Here is a 26,952-nt window from a genome sequence, read left to right on the forward strand (position 1 = left end):
TTCTTTTCCCCTCCTGCGTTAGTGGAGTGAGACCAGGGGCTTAAAATAGATAGGGAGAGGGAAAAAAAATGTCCGCCACGCGCCACTCAGCTGAGATGACAGGATGAACGTGTCGTCAAAGGTGATAGAAATGTTGCTGAACGGGAGGGCAAGCGTATCGTGGTGGATGCGTGGCTGAATGTGGCAGGATTGTGGTTGATCTGTACTGCAAGCGTGTACGTGTGGCTAAAAATGGTGATGTGGTGAACTTACATACAAACATAAAACGATGGATCTCTGGTAAAAATGCATTTGATCTATAAATGGTAGGAATGTCGTTAAACTATACAGAAGTGGTAATGTGGTTGAAATAGATAAAATTTATACGTCTGTCGCTGAAGTAAACATATACAAACTGTGGATCTGTGGTTGAATACAAGTCATTAGTCAATATGATATTAAAATAACATAAACATGGTAAACAACTTCAATTAATTGCGCTACATTCAAATGCAAACGAATGTCAAAATGTAACATGGACTTAATTTTCTTTGATTAGAGTAAGAAAATATAAAATTCACATTATTTCTCTCCTCGACTGAAACACGACTAGACTGGATAGAACTGTTTGGAAAAGACAGAACAAGCATGAGGACTTTTTTTCCGTCTGCCAAGTTGAGCCGTGTTTGAAAAGCATTCCTGTGCTGCTTGAAGCGAAAGTAAATACGGAAGTCGTTATGAGGCACAAGAGTTGGACTTTTTTCCTTTGTGAACGTTAATTACTTCAATGATTGGGATACGAGTGAGGAAAAAAATGCAGGTCGTTTGGAAATACAGCTTTAGGGAGTCCAGCCCCGTGAAATGCAGGACCCCAAGCCTCAATCCCTTGTCATTACCGCCACCCTGATGACCACGACCATGACAACAACGACAGGTCATCAGCGAGGAGTCTGTTTAGCTCCACCATCACCATCATTATTCTGAACCTGTTTGCCAGCAGCGGACGGCTCGCGTGAGAAGCAACCCCGAGGCGTGAAGGGAAAGGTGGATGGGCTGAGGAAACATATATGGTAAAAGGAATACATTTGTTGGTCATTTAAATAGCTACTTAGGGAGAGAAAACAAAGGATGGTACTTAGTAAATGATTAGAGAGGAAACATTTATAAACTAGTCGATTTATGACAAGGTAACGAGGCTGTGAGGTACCGACTGGGGTTATGAGAGGGCGCTGCCTCCTCCGCTAAGAAACTACCGGAGTGAGGATTGTACGGAAAATCTTTACACTGCAAGACAAGAAGAAGAAGAAGAAGAAGAAAACAAAACGGGAACACGAGACAGACAGGTATATACGTACAGTCCACCGCCTCAGTACTGTGCACCTGGCCTGCTCTCCTCACCCCCTCGCTACCTCGCCCTTACCTGAAACTCCACCTTTAACGACACCTGAACCCCGATACCTGAAGCTTTCCGTTATACAAGTGCTACCCGAGACCGTCACCTGCCCTCCACTCACCTGAGCCCCTCATCTGCGCCCTCACCTCCCTCATTAGACACCCATGCAGCTCCTCAACCCGCCTTAACATTACTGTGATCTCCTTTTTAATCAATCTGTAACTTATGATGTACTTCTAATATATTATAACTTCTTTTTGTTCGTTGCTGTATTCATAGTTTTCATAATAAGTCATATTATTACTATTATAACAGCTACTATAATACTCACACTTCAAGTCTCTCTCTCTCTCTCTCTCTCTCTCTCTCTCTCTCTCTCTCTCTCTCTCTCTCTCTCTCTCTCTCTCTCTCTCTCTCTCTCTCTAAATCATAAGATCAGGTAGAATAATTAGTTTGACAAAGGTAGCGGCAACATCACGCCTCGCTCGCTCGCTCCCTTCCCTTCCCTTCCTCTCCCAACCTATCCCATCCATCCCCTCTCTTTCTTCACACCTCATTCCCTTCCCATCATTCACTCCCCTCACTGTGGCCCTCAATCTCCTCCTGTCCCCTTTCTCCCTTTCATCTCACATCTCACTGCCTCTTCTCTCATCACTGCACGCCTTACTTCCCTTTCCTTCCGCCTCGCCACTCATCTCATCCGTACTCTGCAAATTCCTACCATGTAAATTTTTCCCACGAACATTCCCCCTTCAAGATTCTCCCACGGTAGATTAGTTTAGGTTAAGTTGGTTGCCTTGGTTGGGTTGGGTTAGCTTCGTTTGTGGTTACAGTTGGTCTGGTTGGGTTTGATCAGGTTTAGTTTTGGTGAGGTTTGGTTTAATTAGGTTAGGTGAGCTTAAGTCTTGTTAGGTTAGGTTTGGTTAGGTAAGTTCTGGTTTCGTTTGGTTAGGTTAGCTTAGGCCTGGTTAGGTTAGGTTAGGCTTAATTTGGATCAGATTGGACTAGATTAACTTAAGTTATTTTGGTTAGGTCAGCTTAGGTCTGGTTAGATTAGGTTAGGTTGTTATATTAGACTAGGCCAGGCCAGACTCGGGAAATTTATCACAGGAAGGAATAATTAAGCTAAAACTTTCATGGAGGAATATTCGTGGAAGCCTCCTCTCACTCGCCCTTACCTTGGCTAGCGTGTCGTCGAGAGTGGACAGTCGTCGCGGGTCGGTGTAGCAGATTGTCTTGGGTCGTCGCTTGAAATAACTCTCATCCTCGTAGTCTATTCCATCCTGCTGCTGGTGCTGTCCCCGGGAGGCTGAGCGGTGGGCGGGCGAGGTGTGGGCGGACTGGCTCTTACTGTACACGTTCTCGTCGGAAGGAACACGCCCACGGAGACAGGCAGGGAGCAGGCTCTTCTTCTTGCAAGGGGACGCCTGCTGGAGATCAAGGAATGGTATTGTCAAGGATTTGCAACGTTGATAATGCTAATGTTCATATCATCTTCCTTCTCCTCCACTCCCTCTTTTTTTTTCTTCCTCCTCCTCATTCTTGTCTTCCACCTTTACTCACACATACGCATTAAATATTTTCCCCCTACATTTCGTCTTTATCCCCGTCCTCCTCCACTTTATCAATCACTAATACTAACACCACAATCACCGACACTTTTCACCGCTTTCCTCACTGTATTTTCTACTCCGTCCGTCTATCTATCTATCTACACGTATACCTACACGTCTCGCTCCGTACGTAAAATGTTGATCCGTATAAACCACACTGTCGCGACATTCACTATTCCGCGCACGTTCCTGGAAAAGAGACCATGAAACAGCTTGCACAATTTCCGCCTTTCCTTCCTTGCATGAACCTCCGTCCCAGCGTGATGCCTCAGGATAAGGATTTTCTAGTCCCGCTGCAGATGCCGATCTCACTTTCTCTTTTCCTTTCTTTTTCTTTATTTTTTTTTCTCCTTTTCATGGAAGTAGGTCTCTCTATTCCAGATGTGCTTCGGTCGTACAAGGAAAGGCAAAACTTTTCTTCCCTCATACTGCGAGAGTGCTCCTTGAGGGCAAACACACACACACACACACACACACACACACACACACACACACACACACACACACACACACACACACACACACACACACACACACACAGAGACACACACACACAACACACACACACACACCTTTATTTACTATTCTCCTGACTGCCTCTCACTCACAGCACTCAAAAATTTATATGAACTTCGAAGTAATACAAATAAGACAGATTTAATAATGTATCCGTGTAGCTAAGTTCAAGGGTAATATTCCAGGACAGTCGGTCTCACACGGTCATCCAAACTATAGAAGAGACACCAGCCACGTATTACCAGACAGACGCTACGTGAGAGACTCGAGAGGGGAGAACAATTTAGCCATCATCAACATCTGGAAAAGGGGCAACCTATTCACTGCGCCGTATATAATGTCCTTTCTGAAAGTTAAATGAAAACGCTGGAGGGAATAGGGGCGGAACCGTGACTCTGACTTCCCTGGCGCTCAACTCGTGACGATTACTGGACTGATTGCCTGGACTGGTTCAAAGAGACACTTTTGCCGCTCTTGCCGAAAGGAAAGGGAGTCAGAAACGATACTTCTCTCGTAGGACCATATCTAGCCGACGCGGACCACGGCGCCTCAGGAGGGTGGAAGAAGAAAAACCTGTGAACGTTCGTGCAATATGTAACACCTCCGTCACGCAACACTGCTCCAGACTAGTAAATATCAAATGTCTCGAGAACCAAACGTCCTGAGACCTACTTGCACTCAGGCCGATCTGCCTTGAGGATCATCTGATGTGAGGCCTGTATAACCTGATTACCAGTACCAAGTGACTGTTTAAATTCCTCCAGACTTCGAAGGTAAATTCTTATGAGAGTAAGAGCGACATCTTCAGGTAAAAACTTTATATGGCATTTAAGGGAGAGCAGAATATTTGAAAGACCTTAGAGTAAAAAAAAAACACCCAAAAAGTCTCACACAGCCACAATAACGGAAAGAGTGAAAGGGGGAAAAAAAGGTGAGGTGCGGGGCTGTGCGGGGCTGTGCGGGGCTGTACTGAGTGGGGCGGCGCAAGGTGAGGCGAGGAAACCAGGCGTGGTCGGACAGGTGGGGGCAAGGTAAGTGAGGCTATGTTTAGATCGAGGCTTGAATATTTCACCTCACCTCACCTCACCTCTCTCTCTCTCTCTCTCTCTCTCTCTCTCTCTCTCTCTCTCTCTCTCTCTCCGCTGATGGAAGCTCTTGTTTCTTTAAATTAGGTAATGTAGTTCGTTTGTACGTGCGTGTGTACTTGAGAGAAGAGAAGAGAAAAGATGAGATGAAATGAGATGAGAGAGAGAGAGAGAGAGAGAGAGAGAGAGAGAGAGAGAGAGAGAGAGAGAGATTCACACCACACTCGTTCATTCTCTCTCTCTCTCTCTCTCTCTCTCTCTCTCTCTCTCCTCTTCTATTCCCCTCTCCTCCCTCCTTCTCCCTCTCCTTCCTCCCTACTCCCTTCTCCTCCCTCCCCACTCCCCATCTCCTCCCTCTCCACTCACTTTCCTTCTTCCCGTCTCCCTTTCTCACCTCCACACAACCCCATCACTCTCCCATCACAACACCGAAGTAACTTTCGCACGCAACATAATGAAACGAGAGAGAAACAAATGATTATCTTATCGCTAGTTTTCTCTCTCTCTCTCTCTCTCTCTCTCTCTCTCTCTCTTACTCAAAAAGCTGCCCACGTTCCCCTCTTCTGTAAATTGGCTTTCGCGTACCTGACGACACCTGGAATTCCTGAAAGTGACGCCGACACATCACTTCCTCGTCAGTGTATTCGATTACGCTCAACTTTCTCACGTCTTTCCGCAGCCTTCCTGTATGTATCACCAACGATGTCAAGGTCGTATTAAGGGTTATGGTGGAGCATGTAATAAACCGTAAGTTCTTCGCTCCATAAAATTCTAAGTGGTGGTGGTGGTGGTGGTGGTGGTGGTGTTGGTGGTGCTGGTGTGGATATGATAAAGTGACTTAAATGTACTGAAAGGATTAACATTTTGCCAATAAGGTGTTACGCTAGCAACACACACACACACACACACACACACACACACACACACACAATGCTTCGCCAGTTAAATGATTCAGTTCAAACGCACCTTCTCTCTCCCCTGTACCCATCAAGGACCTTTATGGACAAGAACGTTAACGGGTAAAGCGATAATATGCAAAGGATTGTGTTTTAAGTTCGTTGCCTTCCTCCTCCACCTCCCATCAGCGACATGTAGCTTATCGTAAACCATTAAATCTATCAATCAATCCATCAATTTCCCTCGGAAGGTGACTAGGGAGAGGTGCAGGTCAACGGGGAGGAGTGACAGGCGGTCTGGCTCTCCTGCGAATGAACACTCAACCATTCACTCACCTGTCCTCCCTTCCTTCAAGGTGTGCCCAGCCACGCTTCCCGAATTAATGACGCAAGCTATTCCACAGTTTCATAACCTTGTTCGAACCACATAACTACTTTTCCTTCCATCTTCACCCATGTCTTCTCTCCTTCGCGGTGTCAGGAATACGGTGAGACGTGAAGTGAGTGGTATAGTTGGCGTGTTGATGTGATGTGTGGTTTTCCTGAACACGAATCTTACGTGTACACCTCTTGGAGAACAAAAATTTGGAATCGATGTAGTATTTTCATTTTCATATGAACATCTTTTAGATATGACCTGTTGCAACACTGCATGGACACCTACCAATCATAATACACGACAACCAAATGTGAATCTTGGCATCAATGATATGCCCTTGAAACTGCTAAATAAATACAGATTGTAAGAACACACCAACTCCGAGAAAGACTCCGAGTATTACAAGGCTTAGGAGAAAGTGGTTAGAGACTCAGGGAAGCGGTGGGGTGGGAGGACGCCAGGCTGAGGCAGGGAACAAGGGGGGAGGCAGGGAGGGTTACTGGGTCGAGGCGGATGAGGCAGGGGACGCGAGGATGCTGGAGGCTGATGAACGCTGGCAGGGGAGCGGGCTGGCTAAGGGGAAATGTATAGTAAAAAGAGGACGTCAGGCTGAACCTCTAAGGGCAGTTGGTTTCCTTTGGCCCCCGCTCTAGATTGCCCAATTCCCTTCTCGCCACACCCCAGCGCCCTCCACGCCACCTTTCTTCCTGGCTTCCTCAATGTCTTTCTTTTGTTGGATCTCTCTCTCTCTCTCTCTCTCTCTCTCTCTCTCTCTCTCTCTCTCTCTCTCTCTCTCTCTCTCTTCCTTCTGAGCTCTCCACTTCGTCTTACTTCCGTATTTCTTCAAACACTTCCTATTATCTTTCCTTCTTCTATTCCTGCATCTCTCTCTCTCTCTCTCTCTCTCTCTCTCTCTCCCCCAAACCTTGCTTATAAGTGTTCTCGTTCCCCGTAATCCTCTCCTCCTCTTATCTCTCGCTCTCCTTCAAATCCCCCATCCGCCTCCTCATCCCATCTCCACTACTTCCCTTACTCTTTCTAAGCTCCTCTCCTTACCAGAGGGACTTTCAGAGCCGAGCGATAAAGTACAACTCCAGCAGAGCGTCGTCCCAGTCGAGGATTCGCTGGTTAAGCTCCAAGAATTTCGCGTCAAGAGCAGGAGCAGGGGAAGGAGGAGGAGGTGGAGGAGAACCAGCTGCTGTACTCGGACGGGACAAAGTGTGGCGGTCTCTTGGCACGCCACAGCTTTTCGGTGGGCAGGAGGGAGTTCGTGAGCTGATTTCCCTGCGCGCTGAAGGCTTGTGCGGAATGGTGTGGTAATAAGAGTGGTGATAATGTTAATAATAAGAGTAGCGGAGGCTGTAGCTTGGGGAAGAGATGTGTTTGGTGAAAGCTGGTGACTGTTCTTGTTCGTTCTGTTCAGTGGTGGTATATAAGAGAGAGAGAGAGAGAGAGAGAGAGAGAGAGAGAGAGAGAGAGAGAGAGAGAGAGAGAGAGAGAGAGAGAGAGAGAGAGAGAGAGAGAGAGAGAGAGAGAGAGAGAGAGAGAGAGAGAGAGAGAACAATTACTTGAAATCAGAAGTGTCTGCACTCTGCAACACGCATGGACTACCGTCTGTATTCGCATACTGACTTTTATTGGGATTAAAAACATGACACTTTGAGTAAATTTCTGTTACAAACAACAACGATGCGCTTTGTTTATTTCGTTTGCCGGCGAGTTCCTTTGTTAATTTCACCATATTGCACCAGGAATAAACTGTGATGTATGGTGCGCCTTTCCTGTGCCTTTGCTGCGCCTTTGCTGTGCCTTTGCTGTGCCTTTGTTGTGCCTCTGTTGTGCCTCTGTTGTGCCTTCTGAGCCCACCACACACTTTGAGAAAAAAAAAAAACAAAAAAAAAACAAAAACGGGACATTTTGCACATGAGCAAAATAACTTAATACATAATAAAAATCCAAATCTACAGCGCAGATAAATCCATGACCTTCTCGCATAAAGGAAATACTTAAACAACGCTATCAACAAAGAAAATGTAGGCCTGTTCAAACAAAGGAACACTCCCACAGTGCACCGCGCCAGCCCCGTGCATCCCCGAGCAGGCAGGCAGGCAGGCAGGTAGGCAGCTCAGCAGGACACCGGGACTGGACAGGCGACACTCACTTTCCACGCGAGGGATTCAGTTACACCTTCACTTCCTCGTCTAAATGATCGAATCCACTCCAAGAAAAGCTGTCGCGAAATATGAAATCCACAGAAATAAAAAAAATGGATCTCGTCTTAAAAAGTAGAATGTTCCGAACGGTGATGTACTTAATCCACGGAGGACCTCAGCTCGACATGAATCCTTTGAAATTCGTGGAGAAACGCAGAAAACCGTGATATTCCTCATGCACAGGACACTGAACACCGCGCCAGACCAAGCGACTGGACGGTACTGGAAAGCTGTAGTGGTGGTACTGGTAGTGGTAGTGGTGGTGGTGGTGGTGTTATATACGAGGCACAGTGTATTCAAGGAGTGGTTCTCTCTGTATCACCTTAAATACCTCTGGCTCGAATGCTACAAAGATTTAGCAAGCTGTTCCTCCAGCAACACTTGAGCTGAGTAAGACTAGAGTGCAGACAAGGAACAAACAACAGAGTCACTCAGAGCAAGTAACATTAACGCGCTGTTCATACGAGTACATATGCATGGCGAGGATATTGCGTCACTAAACAGAGGAACATCGCGAGGCACTCAAGTCTGTATACAGCAGCACCGGCAGTCTGGCACCGCACCTGCTGGCGAGGCGTGCGGCTCCACCTTATAATTATGTGACAGTGGACGTAACCCAGTATCCTTTGACGCATATGGTGCGGGATATATACTTCAACTTTTATTCATCGTGGACAGTTAAGGAGGTGTTAAGCTCGTATCTTTAGGTTGTGTATTCATTGGCAGTACTGAGCGTGACTAATGCTGCACTAATGTTGGAAGGCGGTAGGATATAGTCTTGCTGTCAGAATAAGGAGCGTTTTGTGTACGTGTACCGCGTGTTCTTTATTAGTGATAGAAGGCTTGCTCATCTCTACCGGCAAGCTCTGATGTGTTAAGTCTTTCGATTTTTAGTCATTACAACGGACATAATATTGACTTGATTCACTTAAGCAGGAATTTACGCTCCCATATAATCTCACACCGCGGAGACATTTGGCCAGCTTATGCTATTGACAAGGAAGGTTAGTTAAAAGTTTCTGTCAGCCAGGTTCCTGTGCAACACATTAATTAAAGCAGATACCGCAGTGGCGTCAAACACTTTAACGTTGAAAGTAAAATGGCACATCGCTATTGCCTGCAAATATTCAGCCCGCGCGACGCAGAGCCATGAGAGTAAGGAAAGAATTGGACACGCACGCAGTTTTCATCACTATCTTTACCACGATCCGGCGACATCCACGCCAACCCGGGTGTGTGGATGAGAGAGAGAGAGAGAGAGAGAGAGAGAGAGAGAGAGAGAGAGAGAGAGAGAGAGAGAGAGAGAGAGAGAGAGAGAGATTATAACTGAAGACTTTCATTGATCGTTAAGAGAACAAACTGAACCTGAAGATTAAATGTTCTAGCTTGGCGGCACCATACTATCATCACTATCACCACGACCACCACCTCCATCATAACAACGATCACCATCACCACCACCACTACCACCACCATGCCATGCACAACTTGCTGGCGGCCCAAAACTATCGCTGGTAATCTGTTGTCACGCGCTGTGAGCTTTTATTTTTCAAATTTATTTTTCTATTCCAAAGTTAATTAAACCTTTAGTTCCTCAAACCTCGTTCTCTCACCTGTCAGTCACAACAGCTCGCGCCTCGATGTTTGCACGACAACAATACCCATTTTTGCGTCATATACGAGTATAACGTGCTCATTCTGACGCATGAGGGGGGCAGAATGAAACGTAATGAACATTTATCTAACAGCTCATGAATGTTTCCTGACGGCATTTCACGGACTATCTCCTGCAACACCACATAATAATGACACCCATCCCTCCAGTCACGATACCACAATACCCATAATACATAACGCTTCATAGCCCTATGCTTGCAGTGCCATGAGTCTGATCAATCATTCAGTTCACCTTAATATTCATACGTATGACTCCGACGATCCATCTTCTCCCAGCGCCGCCCAGAAGCCATCTACTATCCCCTTCTCCGTGATGAACACCTCCCTCAGTCACTAAAGAAGGACTCAAAAGGATTACAAGGATAACAAAAAGTAATATATCCGTAACTCTGTCTTAGATTACTCGACTCCACTACTCTACACTGGCATACTCTTTTTCAACCTTCTTCTACCATCCTCACTCCTCCATCCTCTCCCTCCCTCCACTCCTCGCCCACATTCTGGATGAGAGACTGAAGTTACAAAAGCAGTTGAGGAGAAAAGTAAATAGAAAAAAAAACAACTTTTCCCTACAGTTTTGGAGTTACGCCTAAAAAATAGATTTCAATGAAGTCCTAAAAAAAAGATAAAAAAAAAACTTTTGCCGAACGTGATCTTGATGGAGCTTTTTCTTTTTTTTCTTTTTATTTTCTTTTATTTTCTTTACACGTGAAATCGAGACATAAACGGGAATTGATTGGCGGGTCGCGGGTGTTATTACACGGCTTCCCTTTCCACGCCTTTACCACTTCTTTTTTGCTTTCCATTGACTCGGTGGTGATGGTGGTGGTGGTGGTGGCGGTGGAGAGGGAAGCTACATAACGTCGGAAGGAAGAAGGAAAAGTCATTTACTAATTTCCAAAGACTTCCCTTGGGCGGCGTGTCATTCCAGCCACGCCATATACAGATGTCTTGAGGGAGATGAGTGATGAAGAGGAAGAGGAGGAGGAGGAGGAGCGGGAGGAGGAGGAGGAGTTCTATAGTGTGTGTGTGTGTGTGTGTGTGTGTTACGAGTCCAGTTCTCCGCCCTCACTACCAGCACGAAACACACAAAGTTTGCACGGTCAGCGTATTCTGTTATTCGCTATTTTACGAGTTACGCCTCACGGTACAAAGGCAGCGCGAGGCAATGCTCATAATTCAGTGTGGGATTACTTGACTTTACTGCGTTTGTGGGTGTGTGTGTGTGTGTGTGTGTGTGTGTGTGTGTGTGTGTGTGTGTGTGTGTGTGTGTGTGTGTGTGTGTGTGTGTGTGTGTGTGTGTGTGTGTGTGCGTGCGTGTGCGTGTGTGTGTGTGTTGGAAGGTTTACCAGTTTGGATCAGATTTATGTACAGATTTGTGTGCAATACTTAACGGCTCTGGTGTAGAAATTACATAGTTTTTATTTAGCTTTCTGAAGTGGGAGTTATACATTGCTGACTTGAGGCCGTGCTGGGGGAACTAATCACGCTTTACCACGTTATGTAAAGTAAGAGTTGGAGCTTTCACTTAATTATGTCTTTATATGGGAATACTACGCATTTAACACTCCAAAGTGGAAATTACTTACTTTTTATGTAACTAAATTAGGAGTTTCACATTTATTGACAGCAATTAATTGATTTCATAATTAATGAGTATTGGCTTTGTAAAAAAAAAACTCCCTTCCCTCGCCCCTCTTCCGCCACAGCCCACAGGGACCCCACAGCACCGCGCCTCACGGGGGACGGGTCTGTACTCCCGAGTGCGCCTTACATAAAACTTATTACTGATTAACTTTTAATGGATACAACCAATATTTCTAATTGATCTCCTCTTCATTACTTAACGAGACGCTGATGAACGAATTGTTTTGATTATTAATGAAATAACCTCAGTGTCTTTTATTCCACTGAAATGAATACACGTGCACAACTCGCTACGCAGTGTAGGAAACTGATTTCGCAATGATCTCTCTCTCATGTGTGTTATATTACATGTAATTCATATATTTGTAGTTACATGTCGCTTCTCGTGCGGAGCTCCAGATTATTCCTCCCAACATCCATGGGAGGCGTGCATCAATTAAACAACATTATTTTGGCAAAGACATGATCAATCCCTCCCATCCCTGCATGAGTGAAATGACAATGTAATAGATTCCCTTTGCAGTCACTTAAGGCTGTTGCACCACTTGTGTGTGTGTGTGTGTGTGTGTGTGTGTGTGTGTGTGTGTGTGTGTGGTGCTTTAATCTTTTAACCTAAGCATCAGCGTTAAGCTCTAACATACAAATACTCTGATTAAAGGAGGTCGTTATATAAAACTCGCGCAAGGAAAATGAGTGCATGACAATACAAATTAATTCCGGGACATGAATGGCGATGCAGCGCAGCCCGAGGAAGTTTAGCGAGGAAAAGTTTAAATGCAGACGTGAAGGTAATCAAGAAAGAGAGAGAGAGAGAGAGAGAGAGAGAGAGAGAGAGAGAGAGAGAGAGAGAGAGAGAGAGAGAGAGAGAGAGAGAGAGAGAGAGAGAGAGAGAGAGAGAGAGAGAGTTACTACAATAATCATTACAATTTTTCTTCTTCTTCTTCTTCTTCTTCTTCTTAGTAGTAGTAGTAGTAGTAGTAGTAGTAGTAGTAGTAGTAGTAGTATTCCGGGCAGACGAGACATATCTTTACGTACGAGACATCTGTACGTATTCATCTCGACTGCTTTCATTACATTCACCTTTCACTCACTGTACCCTCACATCCAATCATACTTCACGTACACGGCCCAGGAACAACACACACCAGACCCAGACGTGAGTGATGAAACAGTAACTTGATCCCACGCACAGCAAAGCCTCCCCCTTGACCTGGCCATCGCAAGAGCACCGGTGACCCACACAACACTCCTGCACCTTCGCTAAGTGGGTTGCTGGGTCAGGAGGGGAGCGCCGATCACCTTTATGGCCTCTGTGCTTTAAAAGGTTGCAGTTTCACTTTAATCCAGGCTTCCGTGCTCGGGGCTGAGGGGTGCATTACAGGGCACACACACACACACACACACACACACACAGAGAGAGAGAGAGAGAGAGAGAGAGAGAGAGAGAGAGAGAGAGAGAGAGAGAGAGAGAGAGAGAGAGAGAGAGAGAGAGAGAGAGGGAGAGAGGGATAGGGAGGGACAGGAAAGGAGATGGAAACGGGAAAAGACTAAGTTTCTATATCAAGGGCAAAGGAGAAAGAAAGACCAAATTTCGATATCAAGGAGAAGAAACGAGGCAAAAGACCAAGTTTCGCTATCGTTTTCTCTTTCGAATCATAAAAAAAGTTAATTCTCCACTACCGGATCTGATAAATAAAAAAAGAACGAATCACAGAACTTAGCGGTGTTTTATATATATATATTCTTTTTTACGTGTAAAGAATGCAGGTTAGGGATACAACAATTACTGAACAAAACAATAGAACAAACTTTTCCTCAACTACTGCTCCTGAAAGAAAAAGAACAAAATATATATATACATATAATTCTAGTCTGGTTAACGTGACTTTCCTCTTTTCAAATAGCCAAAGTAACAGGAAAGTGATAAGAAAAGGGACAGAATCATACAGAGGTCAAATTTCAAGCCTAGGAGACAAATATTTACGCACTTCCCACCGCTGAGTATCCGATTGGTCTTTAGAGTCAATTCGCAAGATCGTCACGTTTACTAAACTTTCATTCCTTGACAGCTGCGTTCTCAGCCCACATTCCTATTCGCATTCACCAGGACGCCATCACGCTCACCGAAATAACCTGCACTGAATAAACTCGATGATAAAATGTGCAAACTGAGTGTGGTCGGCGAGGTTGGGATGATTCTGCATCCTGGTGGCGGTGAAGGAGATGAGTGAAAGACGAACTGGGGTGCTATGTAGATACAGTATTTTAGGCTCTTACAGGGACTTGTGACGGTGAAGGAGGTGGATGAGAGGAGAAGGACATGAAGGGATACGTATGGTCTGCATTTTAGGGTCTTAATGAGACTGGTGGTGGTAAAGGAGGTGGATGAAAGACTGGAGATACGAGGGACGACAGGAACACGAGAAACTACGGGACATGGGGGCTACATAATGAAAGGATGGGGACATGCGTAACTAAGTAAAGCCATAAGAGAAAATTAGTCGGATTCATTTACACATTTCTTTCATTCCCCCCTGATGGCCGAGATTCCTTGTCAAATTATCACCGAAATTATGTGAACGTTCTTGAAAATTCTAATAACTTTCACTAAAGCTTGTTTATTAATGTGATCGAGATGAGATCCTGAAATGTTATGGATACGGAGCTGAAGAGAGAGAGAGAGAGAGAGAGAGAGAGAGAGTAAATCCGAGAGTGCGAGGATATGTGAGACTGTGAATGGATCAGAATGGATAAAGAAAATGTGATGATGAAAATATGAGATGGAAGAACGCGGAGAAGAGAAGCGGGGAGAGGGACAGAAAGGAAAAGATGGAAGGGAGTGAGGAGCGAAATAAAGATTAATTACTGGTGGAGAAGTGACCCCAAGACTTATTTACATTTAATTTCCGCTCCCTCCCTCCCTCCCCTTCCTATCCCTTCCCTACCCCTTCCCGTCTCTCCAATACTCTCCTCTCCTTCACCTTCCTATTCTTTCCCATCCCTCCACTATTTCGTTTCTCTCTCTTCCCATTCCTTCAATATTTTCTCTTTCCCCTTCCCATCTCTCCACTACCCCCTCTCTCTCTCTTTCCTCCTGTTTCCCTCCTTGCATCTCCTTTATTAGTTCCCTTGTCACACTTGCTTGGTCTCTCTCTCTCTCTCTCTCTCTCTCTCTCTCTCTCTCTCTCTCTCTCTCTCTCTCTCTCTATTAATGGGAAACGCTCGTCAGTGTAAACTAAGTGTCAAATTCTTCGTTCAAGAGGCTCAGAAACAACTGCAGTCCATTTCAATGCAACGACACACTAGCAGGGGAGGAAACGGCGCCACTTTACCCTCGTCACGACAGCCAGTTCTCCCGAAGCTTGACTGTCATTCCGCACCTTTTATAAATGCATAGCTATATCCCCTCTGTAATATTTGGTGCCGGCTCTCACTTCCACACACCCTTCCTTACTTCCTCAGCTCTTTCTCTTCTCCTCGTCCACCTCCTCCTCCTCCTCCTGCTGCTTTTACTTCCTCTGTTTCATCGTCTTCGTTGTTCATTAGTTTTGTTCGTATCGTTAGTCAGTGTTTTTGTTTTTGTGTTGTTTTTTGTTGTTGTTGTTGTTGCTGTTGTTGTCTTCCTTTGTTAATTTTTACTACTTTACTACTACTACTACTACTACTACTACTACTACTACTACTACTACTACTACTACTACTCCCATCTCAGAGTCCTACACACACACACACACCCACACACACAGGCACACAGGTCCACGCACCTCCTCTGCCCTAACAGACTATGCGAGGCGAGGCTTGATGACATTCGACCAATTTCCATGCGAGAAAGGGAAGCCTACGACGCACGGCCTGGCGAATCACTGTCTCGGAATACGATAAATAATTTTCCTCCGAAGCAAACACGTTTTCCGGGACGACGTTCAATCACTGACGGAATATATTCATCTTAAATTCATCTCAATTTTTTTCTTTCTTCATTTCAATATGCTTCAATCATTGACGGAGACGAGCTGTGGTTTGGTTTGGTGGTCCTATTACAAATACGAGTATACTGCGCCTTGGTTTTCTTCCTACTTGAAAAAAAAAAAAAAAAATGAGGCTCGCAGCTAATTTTCTTTCACATGTAAAGGAATCCAGCCAAGTGCAATAAATGACAGAAAAGAGTAAAGGAAAAAAACAAAAAACAAACAAAAAAACAAATAACATTCAATTGCATCAGTAAGACGATGCCACGCCAGTCATCTCTGCCGACAACTGTTAATTATAATTTGTTTCGAATCGAAACAAGCTTGGCGACTTGAAAAAAAAAAAAAAAAATGAATAAGTCATAAATTAAGAAAGTGAAGTAAATGAGTGATCTGAAAGACGAAGCTTCTTAACCTCCCACGCTTTAGAATTACAGCCCGTATTCTGAAACGATTCGAGCACTCACTATACTATTTTCAAAGCCGACAGAGAAAAGTACCTAGTCGGATTATCACGGATGTTTTCCAATTAAGAAGGAATCCTTATTAAACCATCACGAGCGTGAAGACCAAAATAACACACACTAGAGCCTGCTGCTACCTCGAGAAACATACGGTAATACGGTCCCGAGGAAGAAGGCTTTGGAGTGAGCCCAAGGCGCCGCTAGAAAGGGGCCACAAAAGAATGGTAATATCAAGAAAGAAAACACATCCAGACTAGATACTATTATATTTTCTAAATACAAAAAAAAAAAATTTGCTTTAGAGATAAATAAAGAAAACGCAATTTCCTCGTCGTATAAAGAAAATATTTCTTCAAATCTACCAACGGACTTACCTTAAATTTGAAAATACGAATTACTAGAATAGATTTTATTGGATATCACTACTTCGTACATGTTTCTTATATTTTTAAGTCTTAAATTGAATACAAATACAATCCTACGCATGCTATTAGGAAAAAAGGAAAATAATAACAATACGAAAGTGTTTTTTTTTTTCGGGAAGCAAAAAAAAACAGCTAGACGAGATTTTATTGTATAGCATAACTTGTTACACTTTTATATTAATAAATTAAATATCAAAACAATGTAAACTTTATTAATAAAATAAATAAAATGCTGATCTAGAGCCGAAGTAGTTTTTTTGCACCTCTCCTCAGTATCTCCTCCTCTCCCCTCCCCCTCACACTCCGCCTCTTCCCTCCACCTCCACCTCCACCTCCTCCACCTACTCCTACACAACGAACCTTACATTCACCAGGAAAACACCTTCAAAACCCTCGAAATTATGCTAAATATGTGACAGGAAATTGTTCGCTTAGCCACGGCGGGTCAGGGTGGGGGTCGGACGGGCTTGGCGGAGTTCGGCGATGGCTGGCTGTATAATTGGCGTTTAACCCTTAAACTGCCACTACTCTTCCATTTTAAAATACACGGAGCACTAACATACACTGAGAATCTAACCCATGTACTACTGAATCAATATATATTGGTACTCATTTTTCTGACTATTACAACGTTTCCTTGAATCTTCACCCACCATTCTGAAAAACACGGAACACCAACCTATCAAGCCAAGCCAAGATTACCTGCTGGAAATGCACCGCCTTGTCTATAGAATGCAAACCTGATATTGATGCTCTCTCTCTCTCTCTCTCTCTCTCTCTCTCTCTCTCTCCTCTCTCTCTCTCTCTCTCTCTCTCTCTCTCTCTCTCTCTCTCACCTGAGTGTTCCCCGAGGTCAAACAGCCGAAGATGGGCTTCCTTCGGGATGCCTCAAGGGCGTGCAGTTCCTTGTCGTTGATGCAGTACTGTTCCCTAATGTCCTCGCGGGAGTACATAGGCGTCCCTCGCTTATTCCGAGCCACGCCGCCCGCCCCGCCGCCCTCGCCTCCACCAGCACCCCGCCGCCGCCCGGACATCCTGCTGGGAGTGTCACCCTCGTCGTCGGAGTCATACGTGATCACGTCAGCGGCCAGGTCGACCTGTGGAGACGAGGAAAAGGCATGAAGCACACTGGGATGCACATTATAGGTAGATACCTGTTTTAAAATAGATATATTGAGGAAGTAAAGAGAATAACGCACAAACTTGGGCAATAAGGGAAGGGAAAGAGAAAGACATAGAAGAAAACAAAAGATCCAAACAGTGAAAAGGTTATAACCTCGAATACTCTTTTTACACAATTAAATACTGCTCGCTGGTTTTACTGGCACTATTATTAATGGTCACTGTTCTCTAATACCCATCATTATTGGAGCTGCATAGGGTTGCGTCCCATCAATCGCCATTTTATTTGTTAATTGTCTCTCTGGAACGCAATATTTGATCCCCATATTGGTGGCGTGCTCTTCATTTCTCATCGACATTCCACCTTTCCAGTGTAAATGACGGAATTCCAGAGGAGACGCCACATTATGTTCACCCATTGATCTTTAATTTCATAATAGGAGAGGGAAAAACGTGGTAGTCCCCAATGATTCAAAACTTGATTCAACGGTTAATAAGACGGATCCGTTCAGAAAAGTAGTATATATTCTGATAATGTGCACCATCTTTCCATTTTACGGAACACTCATGAGTCGCCATCTGTTTTACTAACCTAGACGGGAAATTATACATAAACTCAGAAATACTGCAGCTTCAAATGTCAGGCGTGTTGTATCGCCCGTGACTCGCCCAGCTTCTCCGCACATCAAGTTCTGGCATCACGCGAGGACCTTGTCAGCTCACACGTGAATCACATCTCTCGTGTGTGGGGTAGAGTGGGGACAGAGGGGAAGACTCCAATCATCATCATTATCAGACTCTCCTGCAAAGCTTCTCAACTTCATTTTTGTCTCTTGGTCGTCTACTTCAGGCGAAAAAAAAAAACTAATTTCATTCCTGTCTGCTCTCTCTTATGTTTCTGCATTTCCATCTATTATCTGTTCGAAGCGTGACGTATCCTGTTCACGCCCAGCGCAGAAGGTATTTATAAACAAGATCAAATGCAAACCTCCACTTCTAATCACTTCATTTAACTGACAAGGTTTTGGTCCACACAGTTCAACATGATTTCACTCGCCTCACTGTTCTGCATCACGGTTTTCATGGCGACCGCTCTCCTGGACTCACTCCCTGCAATGCCTTTCCCCCGCATTCCGGTCTGAGCCGCACAAAACATTCAGTTCACTCATCTCTATTCTGCCCATCGCACTAAAGCAACAGCTGCCCAATGCTTTCACCATCCCAAAGGAACACCAAGGAAGAACAAAGAGCAGCAGACCTGGTAGCCCTTACGAGGCTGTTTGTATAAACTACACAAAGTAAGGCAGAGCGAAGGCCCCGCGTTCTCTTCCAAGATGAGCGCCAGAGCAAGGCCGCCTTCTATGCTTTCCCATTCCTCCGCCATTTACACCTTCGGGAGGCGAGAATCAAGACAACTCGGAGGGAAATATTCACTTGCCTTTCCTTTTTTTGGAAATCCACTGCAGGAAACTTGCATTGTGTGCGATTTTTCTTCCTACCGCATCGATAAAAATTCATTCTTATTTTTATTATTATTTTTTTTTCAGGCGCTTGCGAGAAAACTGCACTGTGCGCCATTATTCTTCCTTGAAAATTAAAAGCAACAAGTCTATGCAAATTCCATTCAAGTTAAAAAGCAAAAAGAGAAAAATCTGTCTACTAGATATATGAAATCATCAGGTTTAAGAGAGAGAGAGAGAGAGAGAGAGAGAGAGAGAGAGAGAGAGAAAGAGAATGTATACACTTGTCCAATTGTGGTTTTCAATTTAGCTGACCAGATATTTCCCTTTGCAAAGTTTGGGAGCCGTGCCTAACAAGGGAAGGAAGGGAGTGGAGCCTATTTGCGTGATTTCCGGTGATGGGAGACCGGGGGCGAGGGAGGAGAGAGAGAGAGGAGGAGTGAGCTAAAAAGAGTTGGAGCGGAGGTGAAGGAAAAGTGACACGCACATTTTTTTTTTTTTTGCGTTATCATCACTCAGGCATATACTATATATAGGTTAGATTTCTTCCAACAGTACAAGCTAGAAGTGTTCAAAGACCCGCTAGTACCAGGGAGAGATCTAGTGTTTCATTGGTAGCGTCGCCTGCATGTCACTCGCCCACCGCATCTTCCGCTAAGGGGGCGGGGGGGGGGGCGAGAGGTGGAAGGCATTAATTATAAAAAGCAATGCAATGAACCCGGCATGTTTCGGCACCAACACGCAATGCAATTAACCCGAACAGCGCGCGCGGGGACTGATGACAAAAGTAAGTTTGAAAAGTACGAGATTAGACTAAAAAAGAAAAAAAAAGAAAGGAAAGCAATTTACCTGCTCTGTTTCTTTTGCTTTTCTCTTTTATTTTTAGAGTTAGTCTACTGGATAGCAGCACTGAATGTAGATGCGCGTGAGAAAAAAAAAAAAGAGATAAAAAAACGAAGATATAGAAAGGTAGATACGTTCCCTCAAAAAAAAAAAAAAAACTGGAGTACTTAAGATAGACACACCTGCTGCATCCCACATTCCATAATCTCTTACGCAAAAAAAAAAAAAAAAAACACAAAGAAAAAAAAACTTGGCACGCGGAACTAGTACATGACAGACACAATGAAAAAAAATAAAATAAGAAAAAGTTCGAGCAGACATTTATTTTGAGGAGACAATAATGACGCAGAAACAGAGACAGAGAGAGAGAGAAATAATAAAAAAAAACACAGGACAAACAGTGAGGATACAAAGACTCATTGTTGTTCATTTGAGAAGAGGGAAACTGAGAAAGGAAAAGAAGGACTGATAGGAGAAGAAAATCTGGGGAGGATGCAAATGGGACGGTGGGAGAGGACAGGAGTGAGAAACTGGGAGAGCATGAGAGAGAAAGGCGAGAAGGGAAGCGGCGACTGGGAGAGAAATGAAAAAAAGGAGGGCGAGAGAAGCAGGACGTAGGCTGGCACGGTCTGGCGCCCACCTGGTGAACAGAACAAGGTTAGAGCTGCCAGGGGTGTTTAGGAAAGATGTATGTTGTGGTGATGGACAGGAGGGTGGGAAGGGGAGGCAGGGTATGGTGCCGGACGAGAGGGATGGGGAAAGAGGAAGGGAAGTGGGGAGGGAAAGAGGGAATAAAGGGAAAGAAGGAGGGGAGTAAGGAGGGAAATAAATCACTAATGGGTGCTATTTTCATCTTACACATGGTTTATTTTCTCTAAACATTTTCTTTCTTCCTCCTCTCCCTCCTCCTTCCCCTCCTCCTCCTCCTCCTCCTCCTCCTTCCTTCTACCTGTATTACGGCTACTTAAAGTGCAAAGGTAGTAATGTCCGGAGTCCATCACAGCCAATTAGGGTCACTGTGCTTCCCTGTTTGGCGAGAGAGTCGACCTTGGCGGAGCGTCGGCCCTCGCCCCTCCCCTTCCTCCCCTCGTCCCTTCCCTTCCCCCCCGCCCCTCCCCTGCTCCTGACCCCTATCCTTCCTCTAACTAGCTAATGGAAACTCCCATTTATCTTTGCGTAGTAGGTTTGTTTGTTTGTTTGTTTGTTTATTTATCTTTTCGTTTTCGTGTGTGTGTGTGTGTGTGTGTGTGTGTGTGTGTGTGTGTTACTTGTAAGTACTCATTCTTCTGCCAAAAGGGATGAGTAAATATAGTATACGAGAGAGAGAGAGAGAGAGAGAGAGAGAGAGAGAGAGAGAGAGAGAGAGAGAGAGAGAGAGACTTACTTACCTTCAACTAAACATGTGTGGATGATAATTCTCTCTCTCTCTCTCTCTCTCTCTCTCTCTCTCTCTCTCTCTCTCTCTCTCTCTCTCTCTCTCTCTCCACATATCCCTCCTCTATAACGTTAAACTGTTATTGATCAGGGCACGTTTACAACAACACGGGGCGTTCCTCCCAGTATTTCCCCGAGCTGTCTGACCGCCGCATGGAAATCCCTGCTCAGTGCAATCGGGCTGGCTCGCTTCGAAACACAAACCATTAAAGGATGAACATTTGTCCCGGCTAGCGATGTCACGGAGTCCAGTAAATGTATTCTGCATAACAATAAATGAATCCAATATGAATTGATACAAGTGAAAATTAACTGTTTTATCCGGAAGACGAAAAACTGGAACTGGTGATTATACGACCGTTTCTGCCAGCATCAGTAGTAATAATAACACATGGTAGGTATTTAAAAAACATCTGAATATGACTATGGATACAAATGAGAACTTGAATATTTTAACACACACACACACACACACACACACACACACACATATTCCTATCCGTGCATCCCTCCCTCCCCTAGACAGCCCCACACACAACTCACAAGCTCAACGAGAACGTCCTTGCCTGTCATTTGGCGGAACGAGATTAGCTGGCCGCTCAGGTTGCAAGGATTTTGACTGACGCGCGAGCAGCCACTGACCTTCTCCAGCAAGAGATGGGGTGCGTCAAGGTTCTCAGGCTTACCCAAGACCTGGCAATGCTGACCTGCAGACTCTCCCTTTGGTAATGTGTAGCTGGCAGTCATGAATCCACCATATGATTTTGAAGCCCATGGATAGATTACACACACACACACACACACACACACACACACACACACACACACACACACACCACATTAGGATTCTGTGGACACCTATTACTATCACTCCATGAATTTTTTAACCCTTTCATTGCGATAACAAACAATTCACATCACTAAGGGCACTATACAAGATGTCTACAAACACGTGAAGGAAAGAAAAGAGAGAAAAAAGGAGCTTATCACGAGTGGTATGCGGTTAAAGCAAGGTGTACCACATAACAATCAAAGGGTTAATGTGTGGGTAAATTTATGAGTCTACCTAATGATCCTGAGCCGCACCCCTGCCTCACTCACCTGTATAGAAGCATCCAAGGTATCGGCAACGCAATCCGCAACACGTTCCCGGGAGCCGAGGGAGAAGCGGGAGTAGTGGAACGAGTCTGTGGGGGAAAGGAAGGGCGTCAGTAACTGTACAACACTTTCATACGAGATAACAATTCAGTGCTTCGAAATTAGATCAGGATATCTTCCCATAACCATTTATAAACAGAGTCCATCAAAAGCAAGAAAGTTTTTGTGAATTTTTTAAGTAACTGGGTGAAATATATGGTGGTTTTCCTCTATAATTGACGTTATTCACTGTTATTATCACTAAATGACAACTACATATGTTTTTTTGTGATTTTTTTTTAATAAGTGGCTGAAATATATATTGATTTTCCTCTATATTTAGGTTACCTTTTTTTTTTTTTTTTTTTTTTTTATCACTGCATGACTATTACCGTACATCCAAATCACAACTGCTGATGCCCAACACAGGGATTGGAGCTAAATGACTAACCTACACCACCATCGCCGCCACCACCGCCACCAGCTGGACTTCCTCGCACTAATGGAAATGTCTGCACCGACCATCCCATTTATTCCACGATTAATAATTTCCCGCTATGATGAAAAAGAAGGTAAAAAAAAAAAAAAGCTCGTGCATGGGGCTTTTTCATTACCACACACGAGACGCATGAAAACTAATTGCTTAAAAAAAAAAGTAAAGGGAAAATCCGGAATAGAGTGTTCGCTGGTGCTTGATGATGATGATGATGATGATAATAATAATAATAATAATAATAGTAATAATAATAATAAAAACTCAGTAAGCGATGTATAAAAAGTAATAATGTTGCAGTTATGATCCGCGCTATGTTTAATTAATAACTCCATCCAGACCAAAGAAGGAAGAAAAAAAAAATAATCACAGGACTTTATTTTCGTGACGATCATCGGGTTCACATGAGTGTTTGGGCCGAAGCGGTTCAGACCCTGTGAAATGAATGCCAACGCTCCATTTGCTCTCAATCGCCGGTTCAGGAGCACGTGATTGTTGGTTCGTGATCCTTACAAGTGGAATTAAACTTCTTCCCTAGTGGTCTCGGATGCTAAGAGAAAGATGAGATAAAGATAGGATAAAAAGATAGTAGAGATAATTAAAGATAAGGCAGTTAAGAGATACGATATGAATTAAATAACAGATAAAAAATAGTTATATATATATAATACGATAAAAAATGAGATGTAAGCATATAAGGTAAGAAGATAAGGAAGTAAATTAAGATAAAAAGTAAGAAAACGAGAATACTTAAGGATTATTTTCTTATTTTGAGTGTAGATTTTCTATATAATGTTACAAATACGTGTAATGAACAACTCAAAATTATCCTTAAATAAAGAGGCATCCTCTGATAGTTGTTATCACACCTTGTGGAAAGGACTGTTAGCGTCTGTACGTGGCTGAGTTGAAGTGTTTCAGTGGAGTGTACTTTTTGGAACTCTTGCCTTGATCTTTCCATTCCTCGTCTGAAGAAAGCAATGGGTATATATCACCTCTCTTTACACAACAACAACGAATATTACTACTACTACTGCTACTACTACTACTACTACAACTACTACTACTACCACCAATATCCCAACCCGCTGCCAGGGCCCAAGGGAGCAACACACGGCTCTGCACCACAAAGACTCCGGCAAGCTGCTTCACACACGTCCGGGGCGATGGCCGGGATATATCTAAAGTAATCTCATAAGAGCAGAACGGCATAATATACTTTGCATGCACCGCCGCCCAGCCCTGCCATCCTTCACCACACCAGGTGACTCGAAGCATGCCACCCACCACTCCTTGCCACGTGGAAGTGTGAATGTTTGCTCTGTGTGGATGACTGGATGGGCTTGGCGGGGTGCGACAAAGGGGTAATGCTTCTGTTTCGAGGTGTGAATACAAAGCGGCTGTTTGGTGGCAAGTGTTTTTGTCTGACACGCAGCACTATTAATGGTCTGCCTAATGTACGCACTGGTGTCTATATATTGTGCGGAATGCAGTGGATGTTGTCACAGTATCCACATATCCATAAAATCGCTTATTTACGAGGAATCGGTATTTTACGCTTTTAATAAATGACGCCACCTGCATTGTCAGCAAAAACGCCGCCACCCAAATATATTTTCCCATCTGCCAGTGAGTGTGTCAATGGATCTACATCACCGTGCACTGTGGCAGCTTCCGGGTGATTCGGGCTTAACATACTGCTGGCCCTGGACGTGCGGCGCGAGTCAGCAATACGCCCGGGAAAGCAGGATGGTGCTAGAGTTAGTTATTTTATTGTTATTTTCTATATTTCCTTGTATCTTCTTGCACACGACACTTCCTCCTTTCGTCAGCAATCTTGTGAACGCGCAGCAATAGATCAGGGACGAGGCGACAGGTCATTTTATTCATGTTTATTTTTCTAATGTTTAAAAAGAAATATTCAAAGGAACAGATGTCAACCGTGAAGTTGCTGATGCAAGTTCTGTTTGTATATTAAGGAACTCTGAGTTAATCATATGTAAACAAGTAACCTAAGACATAAGTTACTAATACGACGCGTGTAAAGAACTGTTAGCGTCTGTGTTCAGTGGTCCTCGGGTCACCGGTGTTGTGGAGGGAGCCGTCAACGTTGAGCCAAGTCACGATAGCAAGGCAGCTGTGGGCGCCGCTGAGTCATCTACAACAGTACCCTGGGGAGGAGCTCGGGAAGCGCTGCGCCGCCTATGTGTTTCAAGAAAGTTTGGGAAGAAAGTGGGCGAGCCTCAGCACAGACAAAACGATACATAAATCCTCTCAGACAAAATAAAAAAAAGAACAAGTCCGCCCCGTGAGTCTCCCGTGCATGCCCGCTATTGGCCGACACAGGGCGCCGCACCCTGGGGCCACACCAGCCTGAGTTATGACACACTTTCCGTGTAATACTATTTTTCCTCTCCTTCACGCGCTCTGCCTCATTAGTTGTCCATGCCGCTTTATTTCAAAACAGAATTTTTTTTCCCCGTCAAGGCAGCGTCATAAAAGTGTCAAAAGCGTGACAACGGCAAAACAGCGAGCACGACGCCATGAATAGCACTGACGCCCTGTATGTATGTATGTATGTGTGTGTGTGTGTGTGTGTGTGTGTGTGTGTGTGTGTGTGTGTGTGTGTGTGTGTGTGTGTGTGTGTGTGTGTGTGCTTTGCATGTATATATGCATGTGTATATACTATGTAGGCATATTTCCTTCTGTCTTTTCCGGAGTGACACTCACACAACACCATCAGGAGAGTGCATGGAGGTAGTCTGAATTTCATAACTTTATAATTTCCACTCTTTACCTCCACACACACACACACACACACACACACACACACACACACACACACACACACACACACACACCCGAGAACTCTAGCGTGTAACAAACAGCGTGCAAGCAATTTTACAGCGTCAGGATGTGCAAGATGCAGTGGTCTCCGGGGCCCTCACTGCACGCCAGACTGATCCCCGCCCGGCCCTGCGTGGGTGTGAGATGGGCCAAGATGTGATTCGCATCGGGATCTTCCTCCTTACGCCTTGCTACTGCCTTGCCTCTGCCAGCCTGACCCGGCCTACTCAAGGTGAAGAGCGACCCTGCTACTGCGACTGTCTCCCTTAAGCATCGACCTGCAGTAGCAACTCACGCTGGGCTTGTTAATTACGCTGCTGAGGGAGTGAGCGGAGAGGTATAAGGAAGATGGAGGCAGACAAGCAGGTACGAACGTTTCCTCACCAATAGTAAAGATGTCACATAAGAGAGCTGAATGCTGTAGGTAGCTTACTGTCAAGTTTTTATCGGTTTATTTTTGTACTGAGTCAAAATAAAATGACTTCGCATTTATATTTTCTTTTTCCAGTCTTTTTCTCTCTCTCACTGACTGTCATCACTGCATCTGACCCGGAATGCGAAAAGAAGGTAAACAGTTGACTTTTTTGTGTATGCTTGTATATAATGGAGTATATCACAGACTCCACAAAGTTCTAAGCTGCGATGTACTTTTTTTCTTAGTGAGGCTGAGAACTTTCTGAATGACTCTTGTATTATAAACTTGAGGTACTCGTGGGGGAAAGGACGTGGTGAAGAGCCAATGGTACAACACAAGGTTTCGTCTCATCTCAGTCTCCCTCTCCAGAGACACACACTGAAGGGCTTTCAACAACCTCCCCCACGACCACTGCACCATTTCCTGCGCTGCGGTTCTCAGCATCGTGAAGGTAGCGGGAGGCGAGGGCGGTACAGAAATCTGGAGGCAATTACCTGTGTCGCCAGTGTGCTGTGTGCTGCTGGCTGCGAGATACCACCACACCACCCACAACAACAACAACACCAACAGCAGGCAGTACCAGGGCGGCAGCATCAAGGCAAACAGGCCCCCACAGCGTCAAGGCACAAAGGTGTGATCATTAATTCACAGGAAGCAGCTCAGCACACATGAGGCAAAGGGGAAAGTGTGCTTCACTTTAATTAAAACTTTTCTTTCAGGAGTCAAGACGAGGCCATAATGCTCCTGTCATAGAAGTGTGTAGGCACAATATGTAGACTCACGATGCGCAGAGTAATCTACTACATAAGTCTTTTAGTGTACATAGTGATTATGTTGTCCTTGTCTTGTGAAAAAAAAAAAAAAACGAATCTTAAGAGATTTAAAAAAATGATAAAAGGCATAAAAGAACTTCGGGAGTTTCAAAATGATAAAAGAATTGAACTGA

At 44.5% G+C, this 26,952-nt stretch overlaps 1 protein-coding gene across 1 annotated transcript in view; it reads right to left on the reverse strand.

Annotated features, from left to right (window-relative positions):
• Positions 1–26,952, reverse strand: part of LOC135110624 (uncharacterized) — a 76,849-nt gene that overhangs the window by 38,722 nt on the left and 11,175 nt on the right. The window contains exons 2-4 of the mRNA XM_064023149.1: positions 22,216–22,301; positions 17,092–17,352; positions 2,551–2,799 (exon numbers count right to left, since the gene is read on the reverse strand). Of these exons, the coding sequence (XP_063879219.1) occupies positions 2,551–2,799; positions 17,092–17,289 (447 nt within the window). The 5' untranslated portion in view covers positions 17,290–17,352; positions 22,216–22,301. The remainder of the gene's footprint in view (positions 1–2,550; positions 2,800–17,091; positions 17,353–22,215; positions 22,302–26,952) is intronic.

The sequence above is a fragment of the Scylla paramamosain genome, chromosome 20 (genome assembly GCF_035594125.1).
Source record: "Scylla paramamosain isolate STU-SP2022 chromosome 20, ASM3559412v1, whole genome shotgun sequence".
Classification (NCBI taxonomy): domain Eukaryota; kingdom Metazoa; phylum Arthropoda; class Malacostraca; order Decapoda; family Portunidae; genus Scylla; species Scylla paramamosain.